The sequence below is a fragment of the Gobio gobio genome (genome assembly GCF_949357685.1).
Source record: "Gobio gobio genome assembly, chromosome: 12".
Classification (NCBI taxonomy): domain Eukaryota; kingdom Metazoa; phylum Chordata; class Actinopteri; order Cypriniformes; family Gobionidae; genus Gobio; species Gobio gobio.
The window spans coordinates 52073850-52090846 of record NC_137105.1 but is presented as its reverse complement, the minus strand read 5'-3'; the positions used below and the strand labels follow the sequence as shown (position 1 = coordinate 52090846).

Sequence of the window (16997 nt, the reverse complement as noted above, 5' to 3'; positions counted from 1 at the left end):
AAGCTTTACTCTGCAGGACAGTCGCACTGATTTGCATATAGTCGAGACTTCATTCTGCCGAAAATCTTTAGCATGGCATGAATAAACCAAATATTATCAGAGTGCTTTTATGTGGAGACTAAATAAAGAAGAGTATGACTTGCGTCGGCTGAGCTAAGCCGACACGAATTAAACAAATTCTTGCTTGCACACAAACAGGTATGTGAACGCATCCTCAAGCGTGCATTTACACACACACATGCAGACGTAAGCGTTCTGAAAAGGCTCGCACAAACATAAACACAGCTGCGCATAAACGCACGTATACAAACACACTCACAGACATAAACAGCTCCAGTCCAGTTACACATCTACACTATAATTCTGACCAATTGTAGACAAAACAAAGACGACCGCGCTGCGCTCTGGACGCCCACATGACTGAATAGATGAGCCGAGGTGTTAGTGAAAGGCATGATTGTTGGGCTGAGCTCAGGTAATGGGATCTCTGGGTAAAGGTGAGGTCATTTAGACGCTAACACACTGTTACAGTGCAAACCCTGTGGCTCTGACTCTCTCGCATACTTTCATTTCAATGCATCCAAAGTCTAAATTAAATATTGTAATGCCTTCTTTTATGTTGGAAAACACATTCTTCACAAAATTACATTTATTTGATTTGCTGTTGGCACTTTACAATGTATTGATTCGCATAATTTTTTTTTTTTTTCAGAAATGACAGCATGTACTACTTGTGGTTTTGGTTGACTCCTCTGAGCATTTCAACTCAAGGTTACTGTCACGTTCATGTCTTGTTCTGTTTATTTTCAATGGGCCCTTTCATGCACCCAGCGCAATGTAACGGCAGGTGCGACGCAAGTGTGTTCTGCTAGTTTCAGCCGGACGCAGTTCTCATGTTCACGTCCAGCTCCTCGTTTTTTAAATATCAAATGCACTGGAGCATCTGTTCCCACATGGGCGTCTGGTCTGAACACCAGGTGTGATCAGGAGCATTGCTGGAGCTGCTATTGTGAGGAACTGAAAACACTGACCATTGACCAACACATACATAAAGACACATTTGTTCGTTAAATTAGCAAAAGGGGATTCGGACACACCCTAAGACCACCTGCGCCATGTGCTACAGACCATGAGCTCAGATCGTTAAAATAAGGCCCTATGCCACCAAGAGTTCTAGTTCGTTTTTGTTTTTTTCTTTGGGGGGGGGGGGGGGGGGGGGGGGGGGGTGTTCGAATCCAAATGAAAATGTTATGCCCTTCCTTTGTTAACTTCCCTCCATCTCGTTCACTCGGATGTACTGGCGAAACCGTTGTGATGTGTTTAAAAGAGTACCCTAAGCCCTCACAGTTAAATTAACTCTCCTCAGAGTGTATTTGAGTCCACACTAAAAAGTGTTAAAAGTAACACTGAAGCAGTGTTAAAATGAACGAGATAAGCTATTAATTGAGTGATGAACACCTGCTGTTAACAAGTCGAATCACTGAATGAAATAGTCACCATTATGTGGATCAGTGTTTGCTTTAGTTGGGACTTTATAAACATTAGTCTTTTTTTGTTGTGAACATCTTAATATTCACTGAATATTATATATAAGATATAAGTAGTTAAACATTTAATATTTGACAACTGTTTTATAATGGATACGTTTACAGGTCATACAGTGATGCAATCATGCAAACTACTCAACTTTTTTAATGTAATTTCTCCATTTTGAATTGAAAATATACAATAATTTAAATGATGTCATTCATAACGAAATGTGACGAGACAATTTGTTTTTAACATTTTTGACCTGTTAGACATACAAACAAGAGTGAATGCATAAATATTTTTCAAATTAAAATATTATTCGCAAAGGGTTTAAATGAATTACTTCACAACTATATAGGCTATAATTACACATAGAACTTATTTTACTGTTCTTATTTCTTCTTTATTCCATTAAATCCCTTTTGATCCTTAAATTATTTAATTTCTTTAAATAAAAAGACCCCCCCCCCACCACTGGGATTTAGCGGATTTGAAGCGAAAGCATTTGATGAACATACGCTCATTTTTGACAGAGGTGGCGTTTAGCGGCTTTTTTTGACAGTCAAATTTGTCAGTTTAGAGGAAGCCAAGACACATTGTCAGACAAGTTTCCAATGCTATTGTTGAAGAGAAAATTTCTGTTTAGTTTTGAGGCCTAAAGGTCGGAAAGGTCTGGCTGCATATTTCACAATGAACAGTGGAGAGAACCCGTTTATTTCACTCGATCCTATCGAACCCAGTGTGAATGTGTTTGCGATTGAACAAACGTACCTCTATGATGACATCAGGAGCTCTGATGATGCGAACCGGGTCGTCTTTGCTTTCCGTGTCATAAGAGACCGTATACACCAGCCTGCCTCCATACGCCAAGATCTGCAGACGCAAACACACACACAAGCAGGAGCAAGGGTCAGCAAACGTGTCTGTTTTTAAGAAAAGGTCGAAAACAAGTTCAACACTCAGTGATTATTGATGAAGCCACACACACACACACACACACACATCTCTCCCCTCTCTGAACAAAGTAGAGCACATTCTCCTCTCCAGGTCTTTCGCTGTTATTGGGTAACGTTGCGCTGCAGGGCAAATCAGTACAGTTAAATCAGTCCAGCACACTGAGGGATGAACCGGGGAGAACAACACTCCACCATGTGTTTTTGCATCCAATCCTGGCTTTTTACTCACACACACACGCCCACACACACACGTACAATACTCCTACACTCTCCTAGAATTCAACGGCAAATAAATCTCCGCAGATTTGGCTGGGTTTACTGCGGTGCCCTGTGAGTAGAGGTCAGAGCTCATCTCTCCAACACACCCCAGACTCGTACGGCATTCACATCGAGTGCTACTCAAAGCAAATATCAAAACGTCTTGCTTGTTACACTTTTATATGTTCTGACTGCTCATGTCTAAAGGAAGGAGGGGAGACGTTTGTCTCCAGACCAACACAAGAAAAAATTATTGATTTTTCAGCACTGCGGCTGTCCGGTCAGCCAGAAATGGCATTTGGGCAAATCGCCCAAGAAATGCCATTTTTCACGCCAAAATCAATAGGAACAATATGCAATGATGTTTGGCTTAGACAAAATTAAGCCTATTTAAGGACCATTAAGATTATTCGGTTTTCGGACATTATTTTCATGACAGTTAAGTGTATTTCCCCTCAAATTCTCATTGCCGTAATACAAAAATATGATATATACACACTGTTTGATGGGTCTTTTTTTGGAAAGAAATAATACTTTATTCATTAAGGATGCATTAAATTGATCAAAAGTGATGGTAAAGACATTTATAATGTCACAAAAGGTTTCTACTTCTGTTCTTTTGAACTTTCTCTTCGTCAAAGAATCCTGAAAAATAACATGTATCAGAGTTTCTACAAAAATGTTGATACATTGATAATACTCATAAATGTTTGTTGATCAGCAAATCATCATATTAGAATGATTTCTGAGGGATCATGTGACACTGAAGACTGGAGTAATGATGATACAAATTCAGGAATAAATTACACTTTACTATATATTCACATAGAAAACAGCTGCTTTACACTGGAATAATATTTTGCATTTTTACTGTATTTTTGTTCAGATAAAATCTAGTGTGAAACCAGTTTGACATTATTTCTTTCATACATGTACAAACGTTCTTGTTGAGAATGAACAGAGATTTAGATGTTGTGATTTATTGGAAATAATAACGTTTGTAGTCACCATGCTGGAGATCAGTGTTTGCTTTAGTTGGCCTCTTGACTCTTTAACATTCGTTTTTCTCTGGCTGTTGTGACAGTGTGTTTATAAAGCACATTTATTTTGGCAAGAAAAAATAATCAGTTATTTTGAAGGATATTGAAATCATATAGTGCATAAAATATCTCCTGCATGACTTGCACGACACCCGCAGACATCAACAATAAGCAAAAATTAATCATGCGCGAGTCAACAGAGTAATTCGTTTAGTTTGCTGAGGTCACTTAAAACACGTGTATTAATTCACATAAATGTAGTTGTTTAATAGGAACGTGATAATAGCTTCCTCTTTCCATCAAGTTGCATTGGCAAATATTATTGCGGTAATACCATAGGCTGTAAAAAAAAGATGGAAAACGCACCTTCACCATCTTCAATTGTAGTAAGTGTAGCTGCCAGTGTCTAAATGGCGCTGACATCTTAAGTCTCGAGTCGCAGTCATGAGCACGAAGTGGAGCTGCGGTATCAAGGTCCCGCCTACATTCACGCCTAATCAATCACACACCCCTGACCTTTTTGTGAAATACACAGTTATGGAGTTGTAGAAATTAAAGTTAAAGCTCCAATCTCCTCCAGAAGTTTCCGAAAAAAGTCAGTTGGTGCCTCAATGACAGTTTCGGAAAAGTCTGTTGGCGACTACTTCGCTCAGTGAAGCCGTCAATCTCAGCTGTCAATCATGATGTCACACCCACGTTTTTATAGCATCAAATAACTAACTAAAACCAAACTTATTTAAATAACAAACACTAACTAACATCTGTGTGATAAAAACAGACTATAATGACAGAAACCATCTTTGGAAAAAATTTATTTGGAGTTTAATTTGATTGTTTCGTTTGTCTATGTCCCATTAGAAGGGGGCGGGGTTTATGAGTTATACTGCATCCAGCCACCTGGGGTCGATCAAGACACTTTAGCTTCAGTTTTCAGGACTCGTGTACCACGCTTGAGTAGTAGCATGGTCAAATTAAGGTATCAGATGAAAATGCTGTGCAACTTACATTCAGTGGTCCTTCAAAGAATGGACATGCTACTAGCTTTCTTTATCATTAGTGAGTTTGTTTTGACTGCAAATAAATAAAAAACCACATACTATGACTGAGCATGAATGCATATGTAGACTCAATGGGAAAAAATTAAAAGAGAGAGTGAGAATTAGAGCATCACCCGCAGCACATCTTACAGGAAATGAGAAAGCTCAAAACTAAAGACAAGCAACTCTAGCACATTCTACCCTCCAACCTCCGCTGTGACCCCTCTCTCCATGAAATCAACCCCCGCGACGCCCCAACGACCCCTGCGTCTCAGCCCGTTTATTTTAATATCAAGTATGGGCCTGATATGGACAGAGCCCACCTACAGAGACACAAACAGGCAAAGCTCTACAAACAAAGTTTGGTTTGTTTGTGTTGTGCTCGTGACATCTACACACATCTGGAGAGAGCAGGAAAAACAAGCCAGCACATAAACACACACACACACACACACACACACATACACACACACACTAACTCATACCATGTGTGAACGCCAATGACCAGTAAAACTGTAGGCAAATATGTTGAGACTAAGGACAGATGGAAAAGCCTTCCTGTAAAAACTCAGGGAGCCCCATAAAACCAATGAAGAGAAGATTTCGAGCATGTTTGTAAGGCGTTTGTGTCTGTAATGATGGTGTTGTGATCCACTTCTAGAACTGATGCTGTCTTGCTGATGCCATACACAATCAGAGCCGCAATATTCACAATATTACACAACCTGTTTTAAAATGGTTACTACGTAATACACATAATACAGATATTATCAAATATTAAATAATGTTCAGCTGTGGAAGACATTAGACATTGCGATATAAAGCGATATATACCGTATAGCAAATCTCAATGGCTTGGTTGTTTAAATTATTAAATAAATTATTTAAATTCACAAAATGTAACTATATTATCGCACAGCTCTCTACACTGGAAAACCTTGCTATAAAAAAAGCTTAATTCCGACAGTAACATAACATTTTCCATTAAAACAGTAATATTCCATATAAAACAATGTATCCTGGGTAATATGTATCGTTTTCGGGAAAGTAGCCTACAGGAATATATTGTGAATCAACAGTAGACTGCAGGAACTACTAGTGATCTGGACCATTATTTTATTAAAACAAAGATGTTTTTCACTTTAAAATAATGGTCCAGATCACTAGTAGTTCCTGCATAGTGACTAGGTAACGCTTGATGCATTTTATGACTTTATTCATAGTAAAAAATGAAGACTGATTACATCTCAGACACACAATAATGTTCTTTATAATTTGTCAGTTAGTTAATATTAATTAGGCTAATCTCATTCAGTAATTATTGATTACTTAACAAGGAACTATCTCCTAAATTCTATATTACTTACTAACTAGTTAAGATTGTTTCTATATTAGTTAATAGAAGTAGCTATAGTGTTAATGTAATACTTCTCATTAGTCCTGCATTACTTCCTACTTCTAAAGTGTTACCGTATATAGTCCACTTGAGAGAGTGAATGAAAAGAAGAGAGTGATATCAGATACTGATGAACACCTGCTGTTAACAAGCAGAAACACTGAAGGACAGATAAACAAGAACAGAATACAGAGAAGAGACAAGCAGAAACCAGTGGAAACCAGTGTGAACTTAAGTAAAATAAGTATATTAACAGAGATTTAGATGTTGCGGTTTTATTGGAAATAATAACGTTTGTAGTCACCATGATGGGGATCGGTGTTTGCTTTAGTTGGGCTCTTGACTCTTTAACAGTAGTTTTTCTTTGGCTGCTGTGACAGTGTGTTTATAAAGTGCATTTGTTTTGGCAAGAAAAACCCAAGAGGAGGTTGATCAGGTGTTTTTGGTTATGTTGTGATGATGCCCAGATCTGGTTCACTGATCTCTTCCTGTGTCTAATCTTTAATTTTATGGGTATTTTAATTTTGTATTTATTGATTATAGTAGCTCAGTGATTCTGCAGCATGAGATCCAGCAATATTTCAGTAACCAGTTATTTTGAAGGATATTGAAATCATATAGCGCATAAAATATCTCCTGCATGACTGCATGAACACACACAGACATCAACAATAAGCATATGAATCTCAACAATAGTGACAATCAAAGGTTTCATGTCGCAATGCATGCTAGGTGCCAGCATAGTACAAAACTCCCAGCATGCATCCATTATGCAGCTGAATGGTCTTTTTTTATTGCCACCGTTGTTGAGAAAGCTTATATCATTTAATTTTTGTCATATTTTTTCTATTTTTTTATGCAATTTGTTTTGGAGATTTTCTTATTTTTATTTTTATTTACCTTTCAATTATTACATTCAATCAACAAATAATAGAATTTAAGCACATTCTTCATGTTCTTTCAACTTAAATTAAAAATAACTCACAATTTCATGCATAACCCTGTTCATTCAGCTCAGAATGCCTCACATTGGGTGTTTTTACCTACCTCTTGTTGAAAAAATTATAAAATAAGATGATATTTCATGACTCTTGATGTCCTTATAGCTCTGTATGGAGTGGATGAGCTGTTCTGCTAAAGTCAGTGTATCTTCAGAATGCATTCAGATACACATGCAGACATTATAAAATCATTTTTTGGTAAAGTTTAGTTTTAATTTTCAGCATTTTTAGGTTTTTCTATGTATACTGAAGCACTGCATTAATTCCTAAGGGGGACAAATTGACCCACGAGGGACTGATTTGTTACTTTTTGTATTTCAACCACATAAACTCCTCGGATCCAGTCATGTGTGTGTGTATTCGTGGTTCAAGTGCGACAAAAGTCTTGGACCACTCTGATGCACACTTTCTTTTCAAAAATTAATTTCGGGGCAAAATGACCCGAGGGACGGATGAGGGTTAAAAACACACATTCATAAAACAGCTATCGAGTGTTATCTTGTGTTGGATCGGCAGTGTGTCTGTTTGGAACTTATTCATTGGTAGAGCAAAAAAAAAAGGCAAAGTAACTGCCACTAAAATAATAATTATATTCAATATTAACTTATCGAACTGTTCTAACAATCTGGTCTGAATGTCAGCATTGATTATATACAACAGCTGGTTCTAGTTCTTGAATCTGATTGGCTGAGAGCATTATATCTACTAGAATCACACGGAAACTGTTTCACAATTGGTATCACTCCGCTTGTTTCTGCCGATCTAGAAACTGTTGTATAAAGAGCAATATCACATGACTGCGGTGTTATATTGCTCATTTAGCTCATTCACATCTGTGTTGATATTCGGTACAAAATCAGTCCTGAGCTTTTTGCGATGTTTTATAGGAGAACTTCGCAGGCTATGCCAAGATAATAAAACTTTTGAAACAAATCCTTTGTGTGATCTCATCTAATCGCAAAAATAGCTTTTGGTGCATGTCATTTTCTGAAACCAAACCAAAAATCTGATTTTGGGAATATTATATGCAAAAAGATTTTTCAATAAACTGAAAGTTAGCGCAAAGTTTGAGCTAACGACACATTAATCAACGTCCAGCACTGTACAGTGTGTTTCACAATAGCACACAATCTCCATCACACCGTGTGAAACACAGATCTATGTGTGAAATATGTAAAGACCCACAATTTCCAGGTAATGTGACGTTTCTCCACAGCAATTTAAACTCTCGGTGGAGAAACGTCTGGAAGTCTCAGTGTGAGCTGGTCTCTAATTTAACATTACCAAAAGAAAGCTGTTTCCATAGAGATAAACTGTGTTACTCAGTGTAAAGAGTGTATTCATATGAACTTATAGGGTCCAGCATTTAAGAGAATATGAGACATAACCACTGAAACATCTGCACGTGTTTAAGCATGTCAATCTAAATTCAGTCTTTATATGGGAAAACATTTAATTAAATTACTTAGGACGATTATGGAAGAATGTGTTTTGTGTATTTGTTGGACAATGTAATTAATGAAACAACACAACCTGATGGATCCTTCCTTTGAGAATTTAAAAGTCGATGCAAAGCACAGTCTAATATGCCTGGATATGAAAAGCCGTTTGTGTGAACGCTTTAAACTCAGAGTAATGACAACATTAGCAGTGGAGAGAGGTCAGAGGTCAGAGAACATCAGCAGCAGCAGCGCTGACCCAGTTCAACACACCACACTCCTGAATAAACAGGAAATCATATGCATGTTCATCTTGATCACTGTCCTGTCAAGTGTGTGGGTGTGTGTGTGTGTGTGTGTGTGTGTGTGTGTGTGTGTGTGTGTGTGTGTGTGTGTGTGTGTGTGTGTGTGTGTGTGTGTGTGTTATTAATCTGTTCCGGTGCTCTATGCTGATGTATAATGTGCTGTAATAATGCCCGTCACATAACCATAATACAGACATTATTCATCATCGTTATGTTCCAGGCTCATTTAGCCTTTCATTTGCCCTTGATTTAACTTTACTGTCTGCAGAGAGAGAGAGAGACACCCGGGGACTTTAAAGATGCTCATAATGGCAGTGTGGGAAATTAAATCAGATGAGTGTACAGTGTCTGAGAAACACCATTTATTTCAGACAGTGACATCAGAGTGTGTTTCGCCGGTGACTGACGCATAACATGAGAAAAAATATTCAGCTTCAGCTTCAGGAGAACAGCCGACATCCACTGAACGGGTCATGAGCACGTCAAACTGGACGATATGTGTCCAGCGCTGGACGAGTTTATTATAAACACACACTCGCGTCCGTTAGTGTTATCAGTCTACTCAACTGCTCATGACACACAGCAACACAGCTAAAAGTATTCCTGATAATGTTGGATCTTTTATTGAAAGTAGCCGTTGAGCCATGCCTTCACTAACACTCATAAGAGCTGTGTGTGTTAATACTCACTGCGACCGCTTCATCCGTCCTGACGGGACGCTTCTCTAGTGCTGTGAAGTTAATAAAGGGCCGTTTACTCTGAAAGTGTGTCTGTGTTTATTCCTGTGTAAACGTGCAGATGGACCTTTCAAAAACAGCTGAAGACGCTCTTCCACAAGCACTGAACTAATCCATTAAATCAATAAAACATGCACTTTATGGAATAAAGGATAGGATATATATTAAGAAAGCACTGTAAATGGACTCAACGCCAATTCATATGATCATTTCCACATATATAACTCACCCTAAACAGATACACACACACACACACACACACACAGAGAGAGAGAGAGAGAGACACACACACACACACACACACACAGAGAGAGAGAGAGAGAGAGAGAGAGAGACACACACACACACACACATACACGTCTATATTACCAACAGGGGACCATCACTCCACACTGACCAAGAGGGGACTTGTGTTTCTAGTCATTTTGAAGAAACAAAACTTAGATACAAAATTTTGTTTTAAGGTCTTTTTTCATAATATAACTTCAAATAAGCATTTTTTTTTTTTTTTTTTAAACATGCCAAGAGGGGACCTGACCGATGTCTACCTATCCAACAGGGGACCTCCATAGCCTGCAATGGAGCTGTGTGTGTGAAAGGGAAGAGAGCTGGCAGTCAAGTCTGTCTTCATTATTTAATATATATATATAATTATATAATGTTCACACAGGCATCAGGGAACACAATGAGCACACAACGGAGAAAAAGCCATGTTGTGGACATTACAGAAAAGAATTTAAGAAATTAAAAAATTCTTAAAATTAAGAATTATCTTTAAGAAATTCATTCTCTGTTGTGTCTTCATACTTACAGTATATGATCCGTCCACATCTCTCATTTAAGCTTATTTTCAAGAACACCAACACTGTAAAAAAAATCAGGTCTCCAATTGAAAATTTTCTAGTGAGCGATCTCATCTACATTTTTTAGTTGGCCAAATTGAATTTCTTGAATTTTAATTGAATTAAAGTGCATCAATTTACAGAAATTAAATTTGGCCAACTGAAAAATTTAGATGTGACCGGTCACTAGAACATTTTCAATTGGAGACCTGAATTTTTTTTACAGTAAAGGTATTTCAATGTGTGATTTATTTTTCATTAAAACATAGTTTCTGCTCTCTAAAATCCCCAAAAATGTCCTTTGTTTTTGAGATTTTTAGAGTGAGATTTGATTTCTTGCACCAATAAAAAAATAAATAAATATAGGACTGGACAAGCAGAAATTGTTCTTTAAGGTAATAATCACAGGTCATCACTTTATATATAAATAGTGAAAATGTTAAACACAATGACTCGGTCCCCTGTTAGATAGTAAATCACGACACCAGTGTGTTTGCTTTGTCATTTCTTCATCTCAAACACACTGTGGAGATTTAGAGTTTTTATAGCAATAACTGAGATTTAAGAGTTAAATCAAGCAGAAATATTTCTCTAATGTATTAATTGCAGATCCTCTTTGAATAATGATTATGTTAAACACAATGACTCGGTCCCCTGTTAGATAGTAAATCACGACAGCAGTGTGTTTAATTTGTCATTTCTTGCCATCTCAAACACACTGTAGATATTTAGAGTTTTTATAGCAATAACTGAGTTTTAAGAGTTAAATCAAGCAGAAATATTTCTCTAATGTATAAATTGCAGATCCTCTTTGAATAATGATTATGTTAAACACAATGACTCGGTCCCCTGTTAGATAGTAAATCACGACACCAGTGTGTTTGCTTTGTCATTTCTTGCCATCTCAAACACACTGTAGAGATTTAGAGTTTTTATAGCAATAACTGCGTTTTAAGAGTTAAATCAAGCAGAAATATTTCTCTAATGTATAAATTGCAGATCATCTTTGAATAATGATTATGTTAAACACAATGACTCGGTCCCCTGTTAGATAGTAAATCACGACACCAGTGTGTTTGCTTTGTCATTTCTTGCCATCATAAACACACTGTAGATATTTAGAGTTTTTATAGCAATAACTGAGTTTTAAGAGTTAAATCAAGCAGAAATATTTCTCTAATGTATTAATTGCAGATCCTCTTTGAATAATGATTATGTTAAACACAATGACTCGGTCCCCTGTTAGATAGTAAATCACGACACCAGTGTGTTTGCGTTGTCATTTCTTGCCATCATAAACACACTGTAGATATTTAGAGTTTTTATAGCAATAACTGCGTTTTAAGAGTTAAACAGAGGTGCCAAAAGTATTCGCATTCATAGGGTTTACAAATACTTTTGTAGAAGTTGAAGTATCAACTCAAGCTTTTTACTCAAGTAAAAGTGTAAAAGTACTGGTTTCAAAACTACTTAAAGTATAAAAGTAAAAGTAATGTAAGGGGAAAAAAATGCCATTAAAGGGGTAGTTCACCCAAAAATGAAAATTCTGTCATAATTTACTCACCCTCAAGTACTTCCAACAGGTATGAGTTTCTGTGTTCTGAAGATATTTTGAAGAATGTTTGTAACCAAGCAGATAGAGAAACCATTGACTGCCATAGTAGGGGCAAAATGCTATGGCAGTCAATGGTTGCTCTATCTGCTTGGTTACAAACATTTTTCAAAATATCTTCAGAACAATGAAACTCATACAGGTTTGGAACAACTTGAGTGTGAGTAAATGACGACAGAATTTTCATTTTTGGGTGAAGTATCCCTTTAAGGACAAAATATTAGGCCGCGCCACAGTGTATACCCCACCTCCTCAAAAAAAAAATGTTTCTAAAGGCCATAATGACTATAATGTTATATTAAAAAGTTAATGTTGAAATGTTTTAGTTGTATAGGCTACCTGTTTCAGCTGCATATATTCCCATTGAAAATGAACGCATTTTAGGACAATGCAAATACATTAAAGAACCATATGTGTACTGAGCAAAAAATCTAAATTCAGAGACATGTTATCAATAACCATTATTTGAATGTGTGATCAGTGTGGCCAGATTGGGTCGACAATTTCCAGCCCAAAAACTCACCAAATGTACATTTATATGCAAAAAATGGTTATTGATAACATGCCTCTGAATTTTGACTTTTTGCACCTTTACAATACTTATAAGCAACTAGTCACTCCAAGAAAAATCCCAAAACTTTAACTGCCAAAATAATGTGATATTATTATTTTATTGCCATACCAATCAATGTTGATAAGTTACCATTTTATCTCCTTAAAACATAACATTGATGATAAAAAAATCTATTTCCCAGTAAAACGGATCAAATATGACTATATGTCCAAGTAGAAACTGTCAAAACGGCATTCCCTCAGAAAAAACACAATTTATGTGCAAAAAGTGCCCAATATAGAGATTGGAAAAAGCAATGTAATAAACAGGCATTTCACACGTTAATGCTCACACCACTTTCAAAATGCGTAATTCATTGATACTATACAATAATCCGCCAACAAAAAATAACAATGCGTTTACCATTGTGTTGCACTTTGCGTTCACAAAACTACAGTATGTCTTTCGTGAAGTACATGGCACACGCACAGTCAGAACGGATTAATGGTTGATTTAAGCCTCTTTCAGCAGCTGTCGGGGTTGAGTTGCAGATGTCCTAAGTGTGTGTATATATGATGATGGACTGGAGTCATGGTTATATTTATAAAGAGTCTTCGAGTCACAGGTGTAATTCACGTTTGAGAGTTGAGTCACTCTCCCACTCTTTACTGTAGATACAACTTACTGTATATTTATGCCACTGGCATAGCGATCACTGGAATATACAGCTACGAGTCATTGCGCTAAAAACCCGGCTAAAGTCATGAATGAGCACGTCTGCCTGCTGATCGCTGATTGGCTGAAAGTGCGGGCTCGTCGGCGAGAACCCGCCCTATCTGGCAGCATGGTGTGTGATTTGTGCAGGTGCAGGCGTGATTGATCGCGTACAACCCAATAGGGTGTCGGAATGGTTTGTGTTTATCCTTCTCATCCAACCACAATCAAATTCACTCTGTCCGGATGGCACGATTTATCTGGATAGTTTTTTTTTTAAGACAAGCCGGAATAGAAAAATGCCGAAATGGAATAGGAGTATCGAGACTATTATAAAAATCTAAGGAGTAGAAAGTACAGATAATTGCTTGAAAATGTAAGGAGTAGAAGTATAAAGTAGGCTGAAAAATAATTGCTCCAGTAAAGTATAGATACTCAAAATTCCTACTTAAGTAAGGTAACGAAGTATTTGTACTACGTTACTTGACACCTCTGGAGTTAAATCAAGCAGAAATAGTTCTCTAATGTATTAATTGCAGATCCTCTTTGAATAATGATTATGTTAAACACAATGACTCGGTCCCCTGTTAGATAGTAAATCACGACACCAGTGTGTTTGCGTTGTCATTTCTTGCCATCTCAAACACACTGTAGAGATTTAGAGTTTTTATAGCAATAACTGAGATTTAAGAGTTAAATCAAGCAGAAATAGTTCTCTAATGTATTAATTGCAGATCATCAGATCAATGATTATGTTAAACACAATGACTCGGTCCCCTGTTAGATAGTAAATCACGACACCAGTGTGTTTGCTTTGTCATTTCTTCATCTCAAACACACTGTGGAGATTTAGAGTTTTTATAGCAATAACTGAGTTTTAAGAGTTAAATCAAGCAGAAATATTTCTCTAATGTATTAATTGCAGATCCTCTTTGAATAATGATTATGTTAAACACAATGACTCGGTCCCCTGTTAGATAGTAAATCACGACACCAGTGTGTTTGCTTTGTCATTTCTTCATCTCAAACACACTGTAGATATTCACTGTATATATTGAGATAACTCAATTTTATGGTGACTTGCATTAAAATGTTTATCCGTCTCAATTAAATTATGTGAACTGAATGACTTTTAACATTGACACTTTAGTTATTTAACCAAATGATGATTTTCAAGTCAGCAATCAACACACAACTGAGTTTTGACCTCCAAAATCTTATTATAGTGTATTTTTATGGTAAGTATTGGTGTTTTATGTTTTAAATCAAGCAGAAATCACTCTTTAAGGAAACAATTGCAGGTCACACTTTATACAGTGAACATTGGATGGTAAAACACAACGCCTGTTTGATTGCTTTGCCATTTCTTGCCATCACAAACACACTGGAGAGATTTTGAAGGTCAGAACTAAATTTTTTGGTGACTTGCATGAAAATGTTCATCCGTCTCACTTAAATTATGTGAACTGAATGTCTTTTAACATTGACACTTTAGTCGAAGATTTTCAACTAAACAATCAACACACAACTGAGTTTTGACCTCCAAAATCATTATACAGTGTATATTAAATTTAAATAAAAAATATACAATTTCTTTACAAAACAAGTTTGACTCAAGTTTGACTATCTACTGCTTATTCATTATTGTTTATGTTATATGGTCCATGTTTACATTACAGTATAAAATTGTTCCTAAGTTTTCTCCTTTTATATAGATGGTAATGACTAAATATCCTCGCACACCGAAATTTTCACACGTAAAAAAAAAGATCAAGCACGTTTACACACAGCCTCTGAAACTTTCCTTCATCAAAAAAAAAAATCTGATCAGGTTCAGTTTTCTGCATTTTTCGCATCCATAGCAAGCATTTAAAGAGGGGTTTCAAATTTCTGTGTTATTCATTTTTGTGTTAAAATTTTGAACATAAGTTGAACAGTTTAAAAAAGAAAGTGTGAACCTTCAAATTAGCAATTATAGTTCATAAAGTTTTGCTGGCGTTTGTATCTAATTGAGAAAAGAATGAATGTAAATTGAAAGATGTCGTCATTGAACGCATTTTGTGCCAAAGCAAATAAATGATCCACAGTTTAGCCACATAGGCTGATGTGATCCCTGAGTGAAGAGTTTTGAAAAAGTGATGAGTATTCAGAAATGTGTCCTAGCAGATGTTTAAAAAACCCTGTAATATCACTATTAGTAAGGGATCACATTATAATATCAGTCTATAAATGTGAGATATTTAAAGTGAACCTAAAGTATACTTGCAAAAGTGTGATTTTAGCACAATTAAATATACTTAATGGATGTTTCGCAAAAGTGTTGTTTAGTGATATTGCGTCCTTGTGTTTCTGCTGTACGTCATCAGCAACTGTCGAAGTTCAATTACAATACTCAAAATCACATGTACAGAGGATGCACAAAAGTAGATCACATAGCAAGACTGGTCTCCACGAAAACACAAGTCCCTTCTTTGCATTCCCAGAATTGCGAAACAGCCATCATTAAGAAATGTGCATTGTGCAATAAAGGAGTACTCCAAGAATAATTATAATATTTATACCAGTACGTCTCACGCAGGTCACGAGGGTTTACAATATTTGATGCTTTAATACTATCCAAAAAAAATTGTTACGGCCATTTCACACTGAACGCGACAAAGCTAGGTGAATCATTGATGAATGAAGGTTTAACACCGAACGCCACTCAAACCATCATCGAGGACTTGCTATAATTATATAATAGGCAGACATGCATTATTTCTAGTGATTTATGATTGTAATATAATTGACCGATCCAGAGCGAATGCGATCTCTGACTCATAACACTCACACACGTGGAAGAAAACGGACAGTTCTCTTCTGATAGCATATAATTCAGTGGAAAAAGAAGTAAACTTGAGAATTACATATGGCATATCTTGCTTTATTATGCTGAGATTGATCGAGCCTGGTATAAATAAATCCATACAGATCTATTGTTTTACAAAAATAATCTATTGTTTACAAAAGGAGAAAACGTGTGTACTTTAATGTAAACTTGGACCATGTGACATAAACTGAAGTTAACAGCAAAAAAATATACTATAATGCTGACTGTTGTTAGTGTTTTTTGTTGTAGGAGTTAAAAGTGTATATGTTGGGTGAATCCTCATTGTGTTCTGGAAGAATGAGTTGATTTAAGACATCAATGAAGTGTTTTGGTAGTTTTAGCACATTTTGAACGTGAAATTAACTGCTTTGCTTTGAAAGGTGTCCTAGCGATTGTAGCTGAGAGATAGACGTCAAACAGACTCAAACAAAGACCCAGAATTCTGTGGTGTTACAGCACTGTGGCTGCTGTAAATGGCTGCTGTAAGGTTTCTTTATGAAATAACAGGCACAATGGCAAAGATATTTCTGCAAAAACTCCAAAGTAATGTTCGGTTGCAGTGAGAAAGTCACAAGAGACAACTGAAAAAACTCATGCGTGTATTTAGCCTAGTGTAGATCAGCTTGCTTACACATCCCCCAAACTCCATTTACATATGAATACAGGAAAGGCCAAAGCCATTGTCTCACAGGTGAGGAACAAGCCTTA

The 16997-nt window shown here is 36.5% G+C and overlaps 1 protein-coding gene across 1 annotated transcript in view; it reads right to left on the bottom strand.

Annotated features, from left to right (window-relative positions):
* Positions 1 to 16997, bottom strand: part of LOC307134786 (laminin subunit alpha-2-like) — a gene marked incomplete at both ends in the record, with an annotated part of 100668 nt that overhangs the window by 7768 nt on the left and 75903 nt on the right. The window contains 2 exons of the mRNA XM_079830783.1: positions 2302 to 2403; positions 5031 to 5144. Of these exons, the coding sequence (XP_079686909.1) occupies positions 2302 to 2403; positions 5031 to 5144 (216 nt within the window). The remainder of the gene's footprint in view (positions 1 to 2301; positions 2404 to 5030; positions 5145 to 16997) is intronic.